Source organism: Salmo salar, chromosome 05 (assembly GCF_965601325.2).
Source record: "Salmo salar chromosome 05, fSalSal1, whole genome shotgun sequence".
Taxonomy (NCBI): domain Eukaryota; kingdom Metazoa; phylum Chordata; class Actinopteri; order Salmoniformes; family Salmonidae; genus Salmo; species Salmo salar.
In genome coordinates this window covers 17,006,758-17,025,517 of record NC_138295.1, presented here as the reverse complement: position 1 = coordinate 17,025,517, position 18,760 = coordinate 17,006,758, and the positions used below count along the sequence as shown (strand labels likewise).

Here is an 18,760-nt window from a genome sequence, read left to right as displayed (position 1 = left end):
GCACATGTCTATAAGCCGCAGGTGCCTACCCGTACATTGAAACAAATGAACTTTACACAGGCTTTATCGAAACACGGCTTGTAACAAAAAATACAAAAATTTGCAGTAAACAGTAGCCTACCAAGAAAGTTATTGGTCACTATCTTCCTCCTCCTGTGCACTGAAACCATCTCCTTCGGTGTCGGAGTTGAATAGCCTCAGAATTGCTTCATCCGATATTGGATCGTTTTCATTGTCGCTCTCATCACTGTTTGACCTTAACCCGTTCGGCAATTTCATTGGTCTAATGAAAGCTTCATGCCGCCAAAAAACTGAGCACGTCACAGAATGTGGAAGTGGGAAAAATCCATATATTAGCCGCGTCGTTGTTTAAGCCGCGATGTTCAATGCGTGGGGGAAAAAAAGTGGCGGCTTATAGTCCGGAATTTACGGTAATCCAGGGCAGTGTCAAAGGGTACAGAACGACAGGGTCAGGGCGGGCAGAGGTCAGTAATCCAGGGCAGTGTCAAAGGGTACAGAACGACAGGCTCAGGGCGGGCAGAGGTCAGTAATCCAGGGCAGTGTCAAAGGGTACAGAACGACAGGCTCAGGGCGGGCAGAGGTCAGTAATCCAGGGCAGTGTCAAAGGGTACAGAACGACAGGCTCAGGGCGGGCAGAGGTCAGTAATCCAGGGCAGTGTCAAAGGGTACAGAACGACAGGCTCAGGGCGGGCAGAGGTCAGTAATCCAGGGCAGTGTCAAAGGGTACAGAACGACAGGCTCAGGGCGGGCAGAGGTCAGTAATCCAGGGCAGTGTCAAAGGGTACAGAACGACAGGCTCAGGGCGGGCAGAGGTCAGTAATCCAGGGCAGTGTCAAAGGGTACAGAACGACAGGCTCAGGGCGGGCAGAGGTCAGTAATCCAGGGCAGTGTCAAAGGGTACAGAACGACAGGCTCAGGGCAGGCAGAATGATCAAAACCAGGATAACTAGAAAACATGTGCTCAAGAAAACAGGAGTACGAAAAACATGCTGGTAGGCTTGACTAGACAAACTGGCAACAGACAAACAGAACACAGGTATAAATGCACAGGGGATAATGGGGAAGATGGGCAACATCAGGATGTGACACTTTCTTACACTACCACCCTCAAGATCATGATCAATCCTCACCTTGTACTTTTTTCTTTCCTTCCCATCCTGTAATAATATAATGTTATTCACCTCCTGTCCTGTAATATATCATGTTATTCACCTCCCGTCCTGTAATAATATCATGTTATTCACCTCCCGTCCTGTAATATATCATGTTATTCACCTCCCGTCCTGTAATATATCATGTTATTCACCTCCCGTCCTGTAATATATCATGTTATTCACCTCCCCTCCTGTAATATATCATGTTATTCACCTCCTGTCCTGTAATAATATCATGTTATTCACCTCCTGTCCTGTAATATATCATGTTATTCACCTCCCGTCCTGTAATATATCATGTTATTCACCTCCCGTCCTGTAATAATATCATGTTATTCACCTCCTGTCCTGTAATATATCATGTTATTCACCTCCTGTCCTGTAATATATCATGTTATTCACCTCCCGTCCTGTAATATATCATGTTATTCACCTCCCGTCCTGTAATATATCATGTTATTCACCTCCCCTCCTGTAATATATCATGTTATTCACCTCCTGTCCTGTAATAATATCATGTTATTCACCTCCTGTCCTGTAATATATCATGTTATTCACCTCCCGTCCTGTAATATATCATGTTATTCACCTCCTGTCCTGTAATATATCATGTTATTCACCTCCCGTCCTGTAATATATCATGTTATTCACCTCCTGTCCTGTAATAATATCATGTTATTCACCTCCCGTCCTGTAATATATCATGTTATTCACCTCCCCTCCTGTAATATATCATGTTATTCACCTCCCCTCCTGTAATATATCATGTTATTCACCTCCTGTCCTGTAATAATATCATGTTATTCACCTCCTGTCCTGTAATATATCATGTTATTCACCTCCCGTCCTGTAATATATCATGTTATTCACCTCCTGTCCTGTAATATATCATGTTATTCACCTCCTGTCCTGTAATATATCATGTTATTCACCTCCCGTCCTGTAATATATCATGTTATTCACCTCCCGTCCTGTAATATATCATGTTATTCACCTCCCGTCCTGTAATATATCATGTTATTCACCTCCCCTCCTGTAATATATCATGTTATTCACCTCCCCTCCTGTAATAATATCATGTTATTCACCTCCTGTCCTGTAATAATATCATGTTATTCACCTCCCCTCCTGTAATATATCATGTTATTCACCTCCTGTCCTGTAATAATATCATGTTATTCACCTCCCGTCCTGTAATATATCATGTTATTCACCTCCTGTCCTGTAATATATCATGTTATTCACCTCCCGTCCTGTAATAATATCATGTTATTCACCTCCCGTCCTGTAATATATCATGTTATTCACCTCCCGTCCTGTAATAATATCATGTTATTCACCTCCTGTCCTGTAATATATCATGTTATTCACCTCCCGTCCTGTAATAATATCATGTTATTCACCTCCTGTCCTGTAATATATCATGTTATTCACCTCCCGTCCTGTAATATATCATGTTATTCACCTCCCGTCCTGTAATAATATCATGTTATTCACCTCCTGTCCTGTAATATATCATGTTATTCACCTCCCGTCCTGTAATATATCATGTTATTCACCTCCCGTCCTGTAATATATCATGTTATTCACCTCCCGTCCTGTAATATATCATGTTATTCACCTCCCCTCCTGTAATATATCATGTTATTCACCTCCCGTCCTGTAATAATATCATGTTATTCACCTCCTGTCCTGTAATAATATCATGTTATTCACCTCCCCTCCTGTAATATATCATGTTATTCACCTCCTGTCCTGTAATATATCATGTTATTCACCTCCCGTCCTGTAATATATCATGTTATTCACCTCCTGTCCTGTAATATATCATGTTATTCTCCTCCCGTCCTGTAATAATATCATGTTATTCACCTCCCGTCCTGTAATAATATCATGTTATTCACCTACCCGTCCTGTAATAATATCATGTTATTCACCTACCCGTCCTGTAATAATATCATGTTATTCACCTCCCCTCCTGTAATAATATCATGTTATTCACCTCCCGTCCTGTAATATATCATGTTATTCACCTCCCGTCCTGTAATAATATCATGTTATTCACCTCCCGTCCTGTAATAATATCATGTTATTCACCTCCTGTCCTGTAATAATATCATGTTATTCACCTCCCGTCCTGTAATATATCATGTTATTCACCTCCCGTCCTGTAATAATATCATGTTATTCACCTCCTGTCCTGTAATATATCATGTTATTCACCTCCTGTCCTGTAATATATCATGTTATTCACCTCCCCTCCTGTAATATATCATGTTATTCACCTCCTGTCCTGTAATATATCATGTTATTCACCTCCTGTCCTGTACTATATCATGTTATTCACCTCCTGTCCTGTAATATATCATGTTATTCTCCTCCCCTCCTGTAATATATCATGTTATTCACCTCCCGTCCTGTAATAATATCATGTTATTCACCTACCCGTCCTGTAATAATATCATGTTATTCACCTACCCGTCCTGTAATAATATCATGTTATTCCCCTCCCGTCCTGTAATAATATCATGTTATTCACCTCCCCTCCTGTAAAATATCATGTTATTCACCTCCCGTCCTGTAATATATCATGTTATTCACCTCCCGTCCTGTAATATATCATGTTATTCACCTCCTGTCCTGTAATATATCATGTTATTCTTTTCACCTCCTGTCCTGTAATATATCATGTTATTCACCTCCCCTCCTGTAATATATCATGTTATTCACCTCCTGTCCTCCTACACCTCCTACATAAGGTTGATGTCCAAGCCCACGCTGAAATCTAATTGGGGGGGATTTTCCCCAATGCTGGAAGGGGGACCCCGAGTGAAAAGGGACACTGCAGCACTGTTGTTTCCTGTCTCAGATGTGGTTCAGGAAGTGCTTCCTCTAATAATGTATAATACTGTCATGTTATTCCCTTCCCATCCTCCAGAGGCGCTGCAGCACTGCTGTGACCTGTCTCAGCTGTGGTTCAGAGAGTTCTTCCTGGAGTTGACCATGGGTCGCAGGATCCAGTTCCCCATCGAGATGTCCATGCCCTGGATCCTCACAGACCACATACTGGAGACCAAGGAGCCATCCATGATGGAGTAAGACACTGTTTAGACCACTGTGTGCGCACGTGAGCGTGCGTGCGTGCAAGAGGAAGTGATGGAAAGATAGTGTTTGTTGTGTCTCTGTTGTCATTGTGTCCGTACTGAGTCTGTGTGTGTTTGTGCCTGCTGATGCCATCCTGACTGTGTCTCCCAGGTATGTGTTGTACCCTCTGGACCTCTACAATGACAGTGGTTACTACGCTCTGACCAAGTTCAAGAAACAGTTCCTCTACGATGAGATAGAGGCTGAGGTAAACTAGCACAAAACAAAGATGGCTGCCTCAGAAATCAAATAATGACAAGTAATTTATCACCAATCCCCACAAGAGTAGTGAGTTACGGATGCTGTTTTTCCTACAGGTGAACCTGTGCTTCGATCAGTTTGTCTACAAACTGGCTGACCAGATATTTGCCTACTACAAAGCCATGTCTGGAAGGTAAGAGACGGCTGGAAACTGAATCATGTTGATGGGGGGGGGGGGAGGAAATCAAGCAGTGAAGGATGTTGTTGTGTGTTTTGCTCCACAGTGTCCTCCTGGACAAGCGTTTCAGGGCGGAGTGTAAAAACTATGGTGTGATCATCCCCTACCCCCCCTCCAATCGTTATGAGACCCTGCTCAAACAGAGACACGTACAGGTAGGTTTGTCTTACATCACCCTGGAATACGCCCTGGCAAGGGTGACCACAGTCCCGCATTTTGGCCCTTTGTTACTTACAAAAAGCATGCGTCTAATGGAGAGCTACAAAAGAAGGAAATAGCCAATTTAGACTGACAGACATAAGGTCATTTCGTAAAACTTGTGAGGCTCTCTATGCTTATTAGTTGTGCTTCAATTAGCTTGCTAGCTAGCTTGGTGCAGTGGGAGGGAGATTTATTTTGTGTGGGGGGGGGGGGTTTATTAATGTGTTGGCTACACTGTCCCGCGAATGTCCCGAAAAATTGTCCCGGATTTGGGTATTTTAAACTTGGTCACCCTAGCCCTGTCATACACCGCCCTGTCATACACCGCCATGTCATACCTGTCATTGCGGTACACTTTCAGAGATCTTTGTGGGACTGACCACATGGTCAGTTTTTAACATTAAATCACACAACATCTCTCTCTCCTTCTCTCCTCTCTCTTCTTTCCTACTCTCTTCCCCCTCTCTCACATCCTCTCCTCTCTCTCTCTCTCTTCCGCTCTCCTCTCCTCACTCTTTCTCTCTCGCTCTCTTCCCCCTTCCCTCCCTCCCTCTCTCTCATCCTGTCCTCTCTCTCTCCAGCTCCTAGGTCGCTCCATCGACCTGAACCGTCTGATCACCCAGAGGATCTCAGCAGCCATGTACAAGTCTCTGGACCAGGCCATCAGCCGCTTTGAGAGTGAAGACCTCACCTCCATAGTGGTGAGAATACCAGGGGAATACTGTATACTGTAGTCTCAACCCTCGAACACACACACACACACACACACACACCCAACCAACCCTCCTTCACACTCCCAGTCCTGGGTCAAATGTACTCAGAGAGCATACTGTCAGTCCTTGGTAACATATCACACACTAGGCTCATTCTCATGGGCCCTTTCCTGTCCTCTGGGGCCCATGCTCCACTGGCCACATTATATTACCAGCTTTAATTCTCTCTCTCTCACGATTCCACCCATCAGCATTTGATGTTGTTTATGATGTTGATTTTTCTCTCCCCCTCTCCTATCACTCAATACCCCACCCCTCTCTCTCTTTCTCCCTCTCTCTCACACACCACTCCACCCATCAGGAGTTGGAGTGGCTGATGGACATCAACAGACTGACTCATCGTCTGCTTTCGAAGCACATGACCCTGGACAGCTTCGACGCCATGTTCCGTGAGGCCAACCACAATGTGTCTGCTCCCTACGGACGCATCACGCTCCATGTCTTCTGGGAACTCAACTTTGACTTCCTCCCCAACTACTGCTACAACGGCTCCACCAACCGGTCAGTACATCGCTCAGGTTCAGCAGTTGGTTATCTATATTCCATTTAGTCATTACCTAAGTGGACTCCTGCTCATGACCCCTTACCTCTAGCTCGTTCCGTTCATTCTTTGTGTCCTCAGCTTCGTGCGGACTGCCATCCCCTTTACCCAGGAGCCTCAGCGAGACAAGCCGGCCAACGTGCAGCCGTACTACCTGTATGGGTCTAAAGTATGTACTGTATACGGTCTCCTATTTGAATACAACTCTAGAAATGAGAAACATTTGTACCTATTTTGAGAGCATGTTTCTGATGTTTTTTTCACCCCTCCCCCAGCCTCTGAACATTGCCTACTCCCACATCTATAGCTCCTACAGGAACTTCGTCGGCCCGCCCCACTTCAAAACCATCTGCCGTCTCCTTGGTTACCAGGGCATCGCCGTGGTGATGGAGGAACTGCTCAAGATAGTCAAGAGCCTGGTATTATGGGCTATTTGTCTCTTTTACTATTGTCTGAATGTACTCCTACATACCAGCGCTCTGTTAAAAACAGTACAGTGAGGGGGAAAAAAGTATTTGATCCCCTGCTGATTTTGTACGTTTGCCCACTGACAAAGAAATTATTAGTCTATAATTTTAATGGTAGGTTTATTTGAACAGTGAGAAACAGAATAACAACAACAAAATCCAGAAAACCGCATGTCAAAAATGTTATAAAATGATTTGCATTTTAATGAGGGAATTAAGTATTTGACACCTCTGCAAAACATGACTTAGTACTTGGTGGCAAAACCCTTGTTGGCAATCACAGAGGTCAGACGTTTCTTGTAGTTGACCACCAGGTTTGCACAAATCGCAGGAGGGATTTTGTCCCACTCCTCTTTGCAGATCTTCTCCAAGTCATTAAGGTTTCGAGGCTGACGTTTGGCAACTCGAACCTTCAGCTCCCTCCACAGATTTTCTATGGGATTTAGGTCTGGAGACTGGCTAGGCCACTCCAGGACCTTAATGTGCTTCTTCTTGAGCCACTCCTTTGTTGCCTTGGCCGTGTGTTTTGGGTCATTGGCATGTTGGAATACCCATCCACGACCTATTTTCAATGCGCCTGGCTGAGGGAAGGAGGTTCTCACCCAAGATTTGACATTACATGGCCCCGTCCATCGTCCCTTTGATGCGGTGAAGTTGTCCTGTCCCCTTAGCAGAAAAACACCCCCAAAGCATAATGTTTCCACCTCCATGTTTGACGGTGGAGATGGTGTTCTTAGGGTCATAGGCAGCATTCCTCCTCCTCCAAACACGGCGAGTTGAGTTGATGCCAAAGAGCTCATTTTACATTTACATTTTAGTCATTTAGCAGACGCTCTTATCCAGAGCGACTTACAGTAGTGAATGCATACATTTCATACAATTTCATACATGTTTTTTATTTTATTTTCTGTGCTGGCCCCCCGTGGGAATCGAACCCACAACCCTGGCTTTGCAAACACCATGCTCTACCAACTGAGCTACAGGGAAGGCTATTTTGGTCTCATCTGACCACAACACTTTCACCCAGTTGTCCTCTGAATCATTCAGATGTTCATTGGTAAACTTCAGACGGTCATGTATATGTGCTTTCTTGAGCAGGGGGACCTTGCGGGCGCTGCAGGATTTCAGTTCTTCACGGCGTAGTGTTACCAATTGTTTTGTTGGTGACTATGGTCCCAGCTGCCTTGATCATTGACAAGATCCTCCCGTGTAGTTCTGGGCTGATTCCTCACCGTTCTCATGATCATTGCAACTCCACGAGGTGAGATCTTGCATGGAGCCCCAGGCCGAGGGAGATTGGCAGTTCTTTTGTGTTTCTTCCATTTGCGAATAATCGCACCAACTGTTGTCACCTTCTCATCAAGCTGCTTGGCGATGGTCTTGTAGCCCATTCCAGCCTTGTGTAGGTCTACGATCTTGTCCCTGACATCCTTGGAGAGCTCTTTGGTCTTGGCCATGGTGGAGAGTTTGGAATCTGATTGATTGATTGCTTCTGTGGACAGGTGTCTTTTTTACAGTTAACAAGCTGCGGTTAGGAGCACTCCCTTTAAGAGTGTGTTCCTAATCTCAGCTCGTTACCTGTATAAAAGACACCTGGGAGCCAGAAATCTTTCTGATTGAGAGGGGGTCAAATACTTATTTCCCTCATTAAAATGCAAATCAATTTATAACATTTTTGACATGCGTTTTTCTGGATTTTTTTGTTGTTATTCTGCCTCTCACTGTTCAAATAAACTTACCATTAAAATTATAGACTGATCATTTCTTTGTCAGTAGGCAAACGTACAAAATCAGCAGGGGATCAAATACTTTTTTTCCCTCACTGTATATTCAACTGATCTCATCTTTTTACCCTCCTTCTCCCTCATCTTCCTCTTCTCTTTCCTCTCTAGTTGCAGGGCACTATCCTGCAGTATGTGAAGACTCTGATCGAGGTAATGCCCAAGATCTGTCGCCTGCCGCGCCACGAGTATGGATCCCCAGGTCGGTTGATGTATAGTAGGCAGATGTAGTTCAGTGAATGTCTAGGCTTTATCTCAGAGGGCTAACACAGCCATGACTCATACAGACAACCCAGGTTTGAAACCCAGTTGATCCCAGACAATAAAACTTCCTGTTGTTGTCCCATCATATTACAGTCCTTTGACAGATCAAATGAGATATGCTGGTTTAGCATGTCTCTATGACCAGGGATTATAGGCTTGGTAGATTAGGGGTGTTCTGTACCGTAACAGGGTGTACTGGACTTTAATGGACTTCCTGTATGCCTGATCTCGGTCATTTAGAGCACAGTGACGGAATATACATCGTCATAGTCAACATGATGCAGTTCATAATCCTACTATACCTGGATGTTCCATCATGAAACTGATGTGTGTTTATCAGTCAAGGACAGTCCCTTTCATAGTATTTAACTCCATGTGATCGGATCTGTTTTAACATTTAACTATTTTCACTTTGAAGATGTAACTTTTAGCTGTGTTCAGGCCTTAACGGCCACATGTACTTTTATAATCTCCACCCAGCACAGCCAGAAGAGGACTGGCCACCCCTCAGAGCCTGGTTCCTCTCTAGGTTTCTTCTTAGGTTCCTGCCTTTCTAGGGAGTTTTTCCTAGCCATTGTGCTTCTACATCTGCATTGCTTGCTCTTTGGGGTTTTAGGCTAGGTATCTGTAAAGCACTTTGTGACATCAGCTGATGTAAGAAGGGCTTTATAAAATACATTTGATTGATTGTCCTTCCCTGCCAGGTATCCTGGAGTTCTTCCACCACCAGCTGAAGGACATTATAGAGTACGCAGAGCTGAAGACAGATGTCTTCCAGAGTCTCAGAGAGGTGGGGAACGCCATCCTCTTCTGTCTGCTCATCGAACAAGCTCTGGTGAGTCCCTCCTTCTCTTCTCCTTTTTCACTTCTATCCCTTCCTCTCCTCTGTTCTGTCCTTCCCTCCTTTCCCCACCTTTTTCTGCTTCACCTGTATCCCTTTGTTTCTCTTTCTCCTTTACTCTTCCCCTCTCATCCTCTCCATCACCTCCCTCATCTCCCACTCTCATACTCTCCATCCCCTCTCCTCTCCCTCTCTCCTCCCCTCTCCCTCCTCTTCCCCTCTCATACTATCCATCACCTCTCCCCTCTTTTCCTCTCCTCTCTTCCTCCCATTCCTGCTGTCTCTTATTCTCTCTCTCTCTCTCTCTCTCTCTCTCAGGGTCACCTTAGCATACTCAGAAAGAGGGACTGATCCATGTCAGGCTATTTCTCCTCCTTCTGTCTGGTTTAATATATCTGTTTCTATCTCCGTCTCTATAAAGTTTCACCCTCCAGAAATGTTGATATTGACTGTATCTGAATTGCAACTCTATTCTTTATTACACGCTGGCAAACTACCACAGGTGGTAAGAATCTAGGTCTTGTCTTTGTTAAAAAAAAAACACACCCTGACTGATCTCCATCTCTCTCTCTGTTGGTTTGGGCTGCTGTGTTTCTCTGTTTTTATATTCACCATCTTACTTTGACACACAAAGTTTTACCTCCGGAGGACCATGAAAGCCAAGGATTGAGATTAAAATGATTGTAAGAAATAAAGAACAATCCAAGATTGGAAATAAATTGTTAATAAAAAGTGATTATCTTAAAGTATCTCTCCATGTCCTAGGCTCCCATGATAGAGGTGACCTGTGTGTTTCTGGGTGGCTGTCTGTAAAGTAAACTCAGCAAAATAAGAAACGTCCTCAAACTGTCAACTGCGTTTATTTTCAGCAAACTTGACGTGTAAATATTTGTATGAACATAACAAGATTCAACAACTGAGACATAAACTGAACAAGTTCCACAGACATGTGACTAACAGAAATGGAATAATGTGTCCCTGGGGGATCAAAATCAAAAGTAACAGTCAGTATCTGGTTTTGCCACCAGCTGCATTAAGTACTGCAGTGCATCTCCTCCTCATGGACTGCACCAGATTTGCCAGTTCTTGCAGTGAGATGTTACCCCACTCTTCCACCAAGGCACCTGCAAGTTCCCAGACATTTCTGGGGGGAATGGCCCTAGTCCTCACCCTCCGATCCAACAGGTCCCAGACGTGCTCAATGGGATTGAGATCCGGGCTCTTCGCTGGCCATGGCAGAACACTGACATTCCTGTTTTGCAGGAAATCACGCACAGAACGAGCAGTATGGCTGGTGGCATTGTCATGCTGGAGGGTCATGTCAGGATGAGCCTGCAGGAAGGGTACCACATGAGGGAGGAGGATGTCTTCCCTGTAACGCACAGCTTTGATATTGCCTGCAATGACAACAAGCTCAGTCCGATGATGCTGTGACACACTGCCCCAGACCATGACGGACCATTCACCTCCAAATCGATCCCGCTCCAGAGTACAGGCCTCGGTGTAACGCTCATTCCTTCGACGATAAACGCGAATCTGACCATCACCCCTGGTGAGACAGAACCGTGATTCGTCAGTGAAGAGCACTTTTTGCCAGTCCTGTCTGGTCCAGCAACGTGAGTTTGTGCCCATAGGCGACGTTGTTGCCAGTGATGTCTGGTGAGGACCTGCCTTACAACAGGCCTAGAAGCCCTCAGTCCAGCCTCTCTTAGCCTATTGTGGACCGTCTGATCTCTGATGGAGGGATTGTGCGTTCCTGGTGTAACTCGAGCAGTTGTTGTTGCCATCCTGTACCTGTCCCGCAGGTGTGATGTACCGATCCTGTGCAGGTGTTGTTACACACGGTCTGCCACTGTGAGGACGATCAGCTGTCCATCCTGTCTCCCTGTAGTGCTGTCATCGGCGTCTCACAGTACGGACATTACAATTTATTGCCCTGGCCACATCTGCAGTCCTCATGCCTCCTTGAAGCATGCCTAAGGCACGTTCACGCAGATGAGCAGGCACCCTGGGCATCTTTCTTTTGGTGTTTTTCAGAGTCAGTAGAAAGACCTCTTTAGTGTCCTAAGTTTTCATAAGTGTGACCTTAATTGCCTACCGTCTGTACGCTGTTAGTGTCTTAACCTCTCTAGGGTATGTGGGACAAATCGTTCCACCTACTCAACAGCCAGTGGAATCCCGTGGCGCGATATTACAGTACCTTAGAAATGCTATTACTTCAATTTCTCAAACATATGACTATTTTACACCATTTTAAAGACAAGACTCTCGTTAATCTAACCACACTGTCCGATTTCAAAAAGGCTTTACAACGAAAGCAAAACATTAGATTATGTCAGCAGAGTACCCAGCCAGAAATAATCAGACACCCATTTTTCAAGCTAGCATATAATGTCACATAAACCCAAACCACAGCTAAATGCAGCACTAACCTTTGATGATCTTCATCAGATGACACTCCTAGGACATTATGTTATACAATACATGCATGTTTTGTTCAATCAAGTTCAAATTTCTATCAAAAAACAGTTTTTTACATTAGCATGTGACGTTCAGAACTAGCATACCCACCGCAAACTTCCGGTGAATTTACTAAATTACTCACGATAAACGTTCACAAAAAACATAACAATTAATTTAAGAATTATAGATACAGAACTCCTTTATGCAATCGCTATGTCCGATTTTAAAATAGCTTTTTGGCAAAAGCACATTTTGCAATATTCTGAGTAGATAGCTCGCCATCACGGGCTAGCTATTTTGACACCCACCAAGTTTGGCACTAACCAAACTCAGATTTACTATAAGAAAAATTGGATTACCTTTGCTGTTCTTCATCAGAATGCACTCCCAGGAGTTCTACTTCAATAACAAATGTTGGTTTGGTTCAAAATAATCCATAGTTATGTTCAAATATCCTCTGTTTTGTTCGTGCGTTCAAGACACTATCCGAAGGGTAACGAAGGGTGACGCGCATGGCGCATATCGTGACAAAAAAAATCTAAATATTCCATTACCGTACTTCGAAGCATGTCAACCGCTGTTTAAAATCAATTTCTATGCGATTTTTCTCGTCAAAAAGCAACAATATTCCGACCGGGAAACCCTGTTTTCGTTCAAAGACTAAAAATCTAAAATGGACTCTTCACGTGCACACGCGCACCAGTCTCATTGTTCTCTGATCGACCACTTACCAAATGCGCTACTGTTTTTCAGCCATGGCCTGCAAAGTCATCATTCAACGTTCTGGCGCCCTCAGAGCCTATGGGAGCCGTAGGAAGTGTCACGTTACATCAGAGATCCTCAGTTTTCAATAAAGAGAGTGTAGAAGGCAAAAAAATGGTCAGAGAGGGCACTTCCTGTTTGGAATCTTCTCAGGTTTTTGCCTGCCATGTGAGTTCTGTTATACTCACAGACACCATTCAAACAGTTTTAGAAACTTTAGGGTGTTTTCTATCCAAATCAAACAATTATACGCATATTCTAGTTTCTGGGCAGTAGTAATAACCAGATTAAATCGGGTACGTTTTTTATCCGGCCGTGCAAATACTGCCCCCTACCCTAGAGAGGTTAACGACCGTTCCACAGGTGCATGTTCATTAATTGTTTATGGTTCATTGAACAAGCATGGGAAACAGTGGTTAAACCTTTACAATGAAGATCTGTGAAGATATTTGGATTTTTAAGTATTATCTTTGAAAGACAGGGTCCTGAAAAAGGGGCGTTTCTTTTTTTGCTGAGTTTATGTGCTGAAGTTGACTTCACTTCTGCCTCTATACTCTCTGTCAACACTGACTTCTCTCTCAACGCCTGACTGTCACTTTACACCCTCATACCCTCTGGTCGGTCGTCTGTCTGTCTGTCTGTCTGTCTGTCTGTCTGTCTGTCTGTCTGTCTGTCTGTCTGCGTCTGTCTGTCTGTCTGTCTGTCTGTCTGTCTGTCTGTCTGTCTGTCTGTCCCTCTGACTGCCTCAGGGGGTGTGTGTGGGGGTGGGTTTGGTGGGTGGGTGGGGGGTGTTTGTACTGGCGGATCACTGCATGCAGATCATTCTGTCTTCCATAGTGTTTTAGTGGAGCTTTCCTGATCTGGATCTCTTGTCGTTTGCTGATCCCATATTCCAGTCATGCCTATTGGTTAGCCAGACCTGAGTGACAGTAGCCAGTAGTGCGACTGGGGGGGGGGGGGTGACCAGAGGTTAGATCAGACCAATGACACGTCAGACCAGTGTAATGTACTGTACTTAGTGCATGAGTCGTACACCTGCCTAGGGTTATCTCATCATAACTGTTCTAGCCTACTGTTCTCTCACTTATACAAACATTCTCACAGCTTATGTACCTCTGACTCCACTCCTTACTAATGAGTTCTCAACACCTCCCTCCCATCACCACTAACCACCCCATGTAGTGTAGATGTGTCCAGGAGAGATGTTGGCTGGTGTTCAATGTTACCTCTCTCTGCCTCTCTCTCGGTCTTTTCCTGTCTCTCCCTCTGTGTGTGTGTTAACCACAGTCCCAGGAGGAGGTGTGTGACCTGCTTCATGCAGCCCCCTTCCAGAACATCCTCCCCAGGGTCTACATCAAAGGTATGTGATACAGGTCCAGGCGTGTGGATCCTGATTGAGATCATGGTGGATGGGTGGGATAAGGCAGTCAATATTGTTATGCATATCTGTCTGATGTGATTGGTGTAGTAAGGTTTGTTTGTTTGTGTAGAGGGGGAGCGTCTGGAAGTCAGGATGAAGAGGCTGGAGGCTAAGTATGCTCCACTCCATCTGGTGCCCCTCATTGAGAGGCTGGGGACCCCTCAGGTGAGCTCTACCTGCTTGTCATCACCATCCATACCTCATCACCTGGCTCTCTACTCTACCTTCTTGTCATCACCATCCATACCTCAGCACCTGGCTCTCTACTCTACCTTCTTGTCATCACCATCCATACCTCATCACCTGGCTCTCTACTCTACCTTCTTGTCATCACCATCCATACCTCATCACCTGGCTCTCTGTCCTGACCCACAGCCATTAGACAGTTTCAGAAATCTTTTTTTGAAAAGGCAGAATTTGAAAGGGCAGCCATATTGGCACCAAAGTTCCAAGACAATTACTTTTCTTATTTGATCTGCTCCTCCTCACTCCCTGTTCTCCTTTCTTCCTTCCTCTGCTAATGTCTCCTTCCTTCCTTCCTCTGCTAATGTCTCCTTTCTTCCTTCCTCTCCTAATGTTCTCCTTTCTTCCTTCCTCTCCTAATGTTCTCCTTTCTTCCTTCCTCTCCTAATGTTCTCCTTTCTTCCTTCCTCTCCTAATGTTCTCCTTTCTTCCTTCCTCTCCTAATGTTCTCCTTTCTTCCTTCCTCTCCTAATGTTCTCCTTCCTTCCTTCCTCTCCTAATGTTCTCCTTCCTTCCTTCCTCTCCTAATGTTCTCCTTTCTTCCTTCCTCTCCTAATGTTCTCCTTTCTTCCTTCCTCTCCTAATGTTCTCCTTTCTTCCTTCCTCTCCTAATGTTCTCCTTTCTTCCTTCCTCTCCTAATGTTCTCCTTTCTTCCTTCCTCTCCTAATGTTCTCCTTTCTTCCTTCCTCTCCTAATGTTCTCCTTTCTTCCTTCCTCTCCTAATGTTCTCCTTCCTTCCTTCCTCTCCTAATGTTCTCCTTCCTTCCTTCCTTCCTTCCTTCCTTCCTTCCTTCCTTCCTTCCTTCCTTCCTTCCTTCCTTCCTTCCTTCCTTCCTTCCTTCCTTCCTTCCTTCCTTCCTTCCTTCCTTCCTTCCTTCCTCTCCTAATGTTCTCCTTCCTTCCTCTTTTTCAGCAAATAGCTATAGCCCGTGAGGGGGATCTGTTGACCAAGGAGCGTCTTTGTTGTGGCCTGTCCATGTTCGAGGTGATCCTTACGAGGATCCGTAGTTTCCTACAGGACGCCGTGTGGCGAGGCCCGCCCCCCACCAACGGCGTGATGCACGTGGACGAGTGTATGGAGTTCCACCGCCTCTGGAGTGCCATGCAGTTTGTTTACTGCATCCCCGTCGGCACTCATGAGTTCACCGCCGAGTGAGTTACTGTAGGGGGCATGGCAGTGTACACACACTCACACACAGTAACAATTTAGTTACTGTAGTCCTCTCAGGGCACCAAAGACTTTACTGCAGATATACAGTAGTAGATAAACCCATCAATCAAGCTTGATTTGTAAAGTGTTTTCTACAAATACAAAGTACTTACTAAGTTAGTAACAGCAAGCCGTACCTGTGCGTGTCCTCTGCAGGCAGTGTTTTGGTGACGGGCTGAACTGGGCAGGCTGCTCCATCATCGTGCTGTTGGGTCAGCAGCGCCGCTTCGACCTGTTTGACTTCTGCTACCACCTGCTCAAGGTGCAGAGGCAGGATGGCAAGGATGAGATCATCAAGAACGTGGTGGGTACATACTGACGCTACGCACACATCTACACACTTCTATAAGAGGTTAACCAGCATGCTAGCACAGAAATAAGATGGGATTTAGGGCACAGGAGGTGGTGGCACCTTAATTGGGGAGGAAGGGCTCGTGGTAATGGCTGGAGCGGATTTTTTTAAACGAGAAAGATTGATATGAGGAGAGGAAGCTCACCATCTTTGTGGCAAGTTCTTGGCTACTACAATCCTGGTCTGTGGTTTTAATTCTGTCATATGATTCAAACCCTCCCTCCCTCTCTCTCGCTATCCCTCCCTCCCTCCCTTTCTCTCTCTCTATCTCTATCTCTATCTCTCTCTCCACAGCCGCTGAAGAAGATGGCTGATCGGATCAGGAAGTACCAGATCCTGAACAATGAGATCTTTGCCATCCTTAACAAGTACATGAAGGCTGTGGAGACGGATAGTTCCACCGTGGAGCATGTCCGCTGCTTCCAGCCACCTATACACCAGTCCCTGGCCACAACATGCTGAGAAGAACACACATGCTACACACACAAGCCACACATGTCCCACGCGCACACACACAGTACAAATACACACACCAACCCAAATCATCACCACACACTCTGCCTTTCTTTGGCCTTGTACTCAGACTCTCAGAGCCTTAGGATTCCAGAGTTCTGTCTGACTGTACACCATTTTGACACCAAATATTCCATACTAATGACATTCCAGTTTGCATTCTAAAATGCAACTGTCTAGGAACTTTTGGTGGCAACATGGCGCCCATTAAAAAGTCTAAATCTCAAACTGAGTTTTCTGAACTCTGAATATGTTTGGCCCAAAACCACAGTCTAGTTTTAGAGTTGTGGGTGTTTTCAGATGTTCGTTTTTCTGTTCTCAACCTATGTGACTCTCACACCCAGCATGCCTTCTCCTGTCCCTAGAGCTATATGTCACATGGATGGCCTCAGTAACACACAACTGCCAATCCTGAGTGGTTACAGATCTGCAGTACCACTCTGCTTCCCCTCTAGTCACAATCAAGTCTATCAGATATCTCTGAGAAACCATTTAGTAAGCAACAACAATCAACCTACATAAAAGATGATAGATATGCTGGAATAATCTCCAAAACCTCAACGCATACAAATAATCAGATTCTGAAATGACCTATAACCTGAGATTATTATTTCGTAGATTACATACGAAAGCAAACCTAATGGCCATTTATTGAATTGCTTATTGAAGTCCACACGGGTGCGAAGTATTACGATGATACTTAATAACACCAATGTCATCAGTGTAATTTCCCCCCATAACATCCATGATATGATCATCGCCCAAGTTAACAAATGAATGAATGAATCCCAGAAGCTAACACATGAGTGCCCCAAATGGCACCCTATTCCCTATATAGTGCACTACTTTTGACCAGCGCCTACAGGGCTCTGGTCAAAAGTAATGCACTATATAGAGAATAGGGTTCCATTTGGATGCAGCCCACATCTCCCTGGACATACCCAAGCATAGTAAACCAGTGTCATAGGAGTAGTTAACCACACCTCACTTCTCAAACAACCCTGCTGTTTCACAACAAGGACACTTGACTGCATAACAAGGACACTTGACTGCATTTCTGAGTTGCTTTTATTTATTTTTACCCATATTTTGGGGGTTTTAGCCTCTGAGTATATTTTTATTCTGTTCCGTTCTCCATTGTAAATTTCACTGTTGAACTAAAAAGAGAAGTTTAGAGTTGTAATTGTTATTGTTTTTAATTATTGATAATTACATTTTTCATCCTCGGTATAACTTGACTCTACTGATGAGAAACCTCACCTACTGTCTTGTCAGTTTGAAACGTTTTATATTCTGTATGTGCGCTTAATAGTGTTATTGTTTATCATTTTACAAATTATTGACATCTGCGCTAATGTGTTTTATTTTAGTTTTTTTTCTGTAATAAAACATTAGAAATACTTCTTGATTGTAAAATAAAAAAGAGGCCAGGATGATGTGACTGTATTAGATTTGTTCAGAGAGTGAATGGGACCAAGCTAACTACTGTAGAGTTCATTCCCTCCTATAGAAGAAATAAAGGAATCAAGTAGTTGCCTTTTTCCAGTTTAGGTACGAATTACACACCAGAGATGGAGAAAGGGACTATTGTTTTACTTTTTTTCCCTTTAGCTTAAGCAGTGTTATCAACAACAAAAAAAATCCCAGTTTTTTATTCTTATGAAGGAAAATGATTGTTACATCAATTAAGGAGCAACCACATTTTCAGTTTCCCCTTTCCGTTTATTTTTTTATTGTTCCAATGGTCCTTTTTGTTTTATTTATTCACACAACTACACCTTTATTGTTCATTGAATGGGTGAATATGTTGATAAGTAAAAGTTAGCAATGCATCATTTTCGAACCTTTCAGCATGAAAAGAAAAGCGATGTATTGTCATTACGGATACATTTGTGACATTAGGTTTTTGTTCATGATATTGTTGTACAAGTGATCATGTTTTGAAATACAAAAATTAGAAAATAAGAATATAAAGATGTACAACGAATTGTCCTGCAAAAGGAAATTAAATTGTTGTATTTCCATTAAATAAATGTCTAACTGAAAATTTATTAAGAATCATGTATGACGGTGTACATTGTAATTGAAAAAATACTGTAAATTCATTTGAATATAGCCACAGCGATCATGAGGAGAAGGAGGGGCCAGTGGGCGCTGGCGGAAGTCTCAT

General features: G+C 44.1%; 1 protein-coding gene across 1 annotated transcript in view; it reads left to right on the top strand.

Annotated features, from left to right (window-relative positions):
• The window catches only part of LOC100196502 (cytoplasmic FMR1-interacting protein 2), a 53,740-nt gene extending 35,103 nt beyond the window's left edge, over nucleotides 1–18,637 (top strand). Inside the window, exons 16-30 of the mRNA XM_082975082.1 lie at nucleotides 4,114–4,270; nucleotides 4,431–4,527; nucleotides 4,637–4,713; nucleotides 4,805–4,913; nucleotides 5,541–5,660; nucleotides 6,034–6,233; nucleotides 6,355–6,442; nucleotides 6,549–6,692; nucleotides 8,633–8,723; nucleotides 9,490–9,620; nucleotides 14,139–14,211; nucleotides 14,342–14,436; nucleotides 15,429–15,667; nucleotides 15,882–16,029; nucleotides 16,372–18,637. Of these exons, the coding sequence (XP_082831208.1) occupies nucleotides 4,114–4,270; nucleotides 4,431–4,527; nucleotides 4,637–4,713; nucleotides 4,805–4,913; nucleotides 5,541–5,660; nucleotides 6,034–6,233; nucleotides 6,355–6,442; nucleotides 6,549–6,692; nucleotides 8,633–8,723; nucleotides 9,490–9,620; nucleotides 14,139–14,211; nucleotides 14,342–14,436; nucleotides 15,429–15,667; nucleotides 15,882–16,029; nucleotides 16,372–16,539 (1,937 nt within the window). The 3' untranslated portion in view covers nucleotides 16,540–18,637. The remainder of the gene's footprint in view (nucleotides 1–4,113; nucleotides 4,271–4,430; nucleotides 4,528–4,636; nucleotides 4,714–4,804; nucleotides 4,914–5,540; nucleotides 5,661–6,033; nucleotides 6,234–6,354; nucleotides 6,443–6,548; nucleotides 6,693–8,632; nucleotides 8,724–9,489; nucleotides 9,621–14,138; nucleotides 14,212–14,341; nucleotides 14,437–15,428; nucleotides 15,668–15,881; nucleotides 16,030–16,371) is intronic.
• The last annotated feature ends 123 nt before the right edge of the window (nucleotides 18,638–18,760 follow it).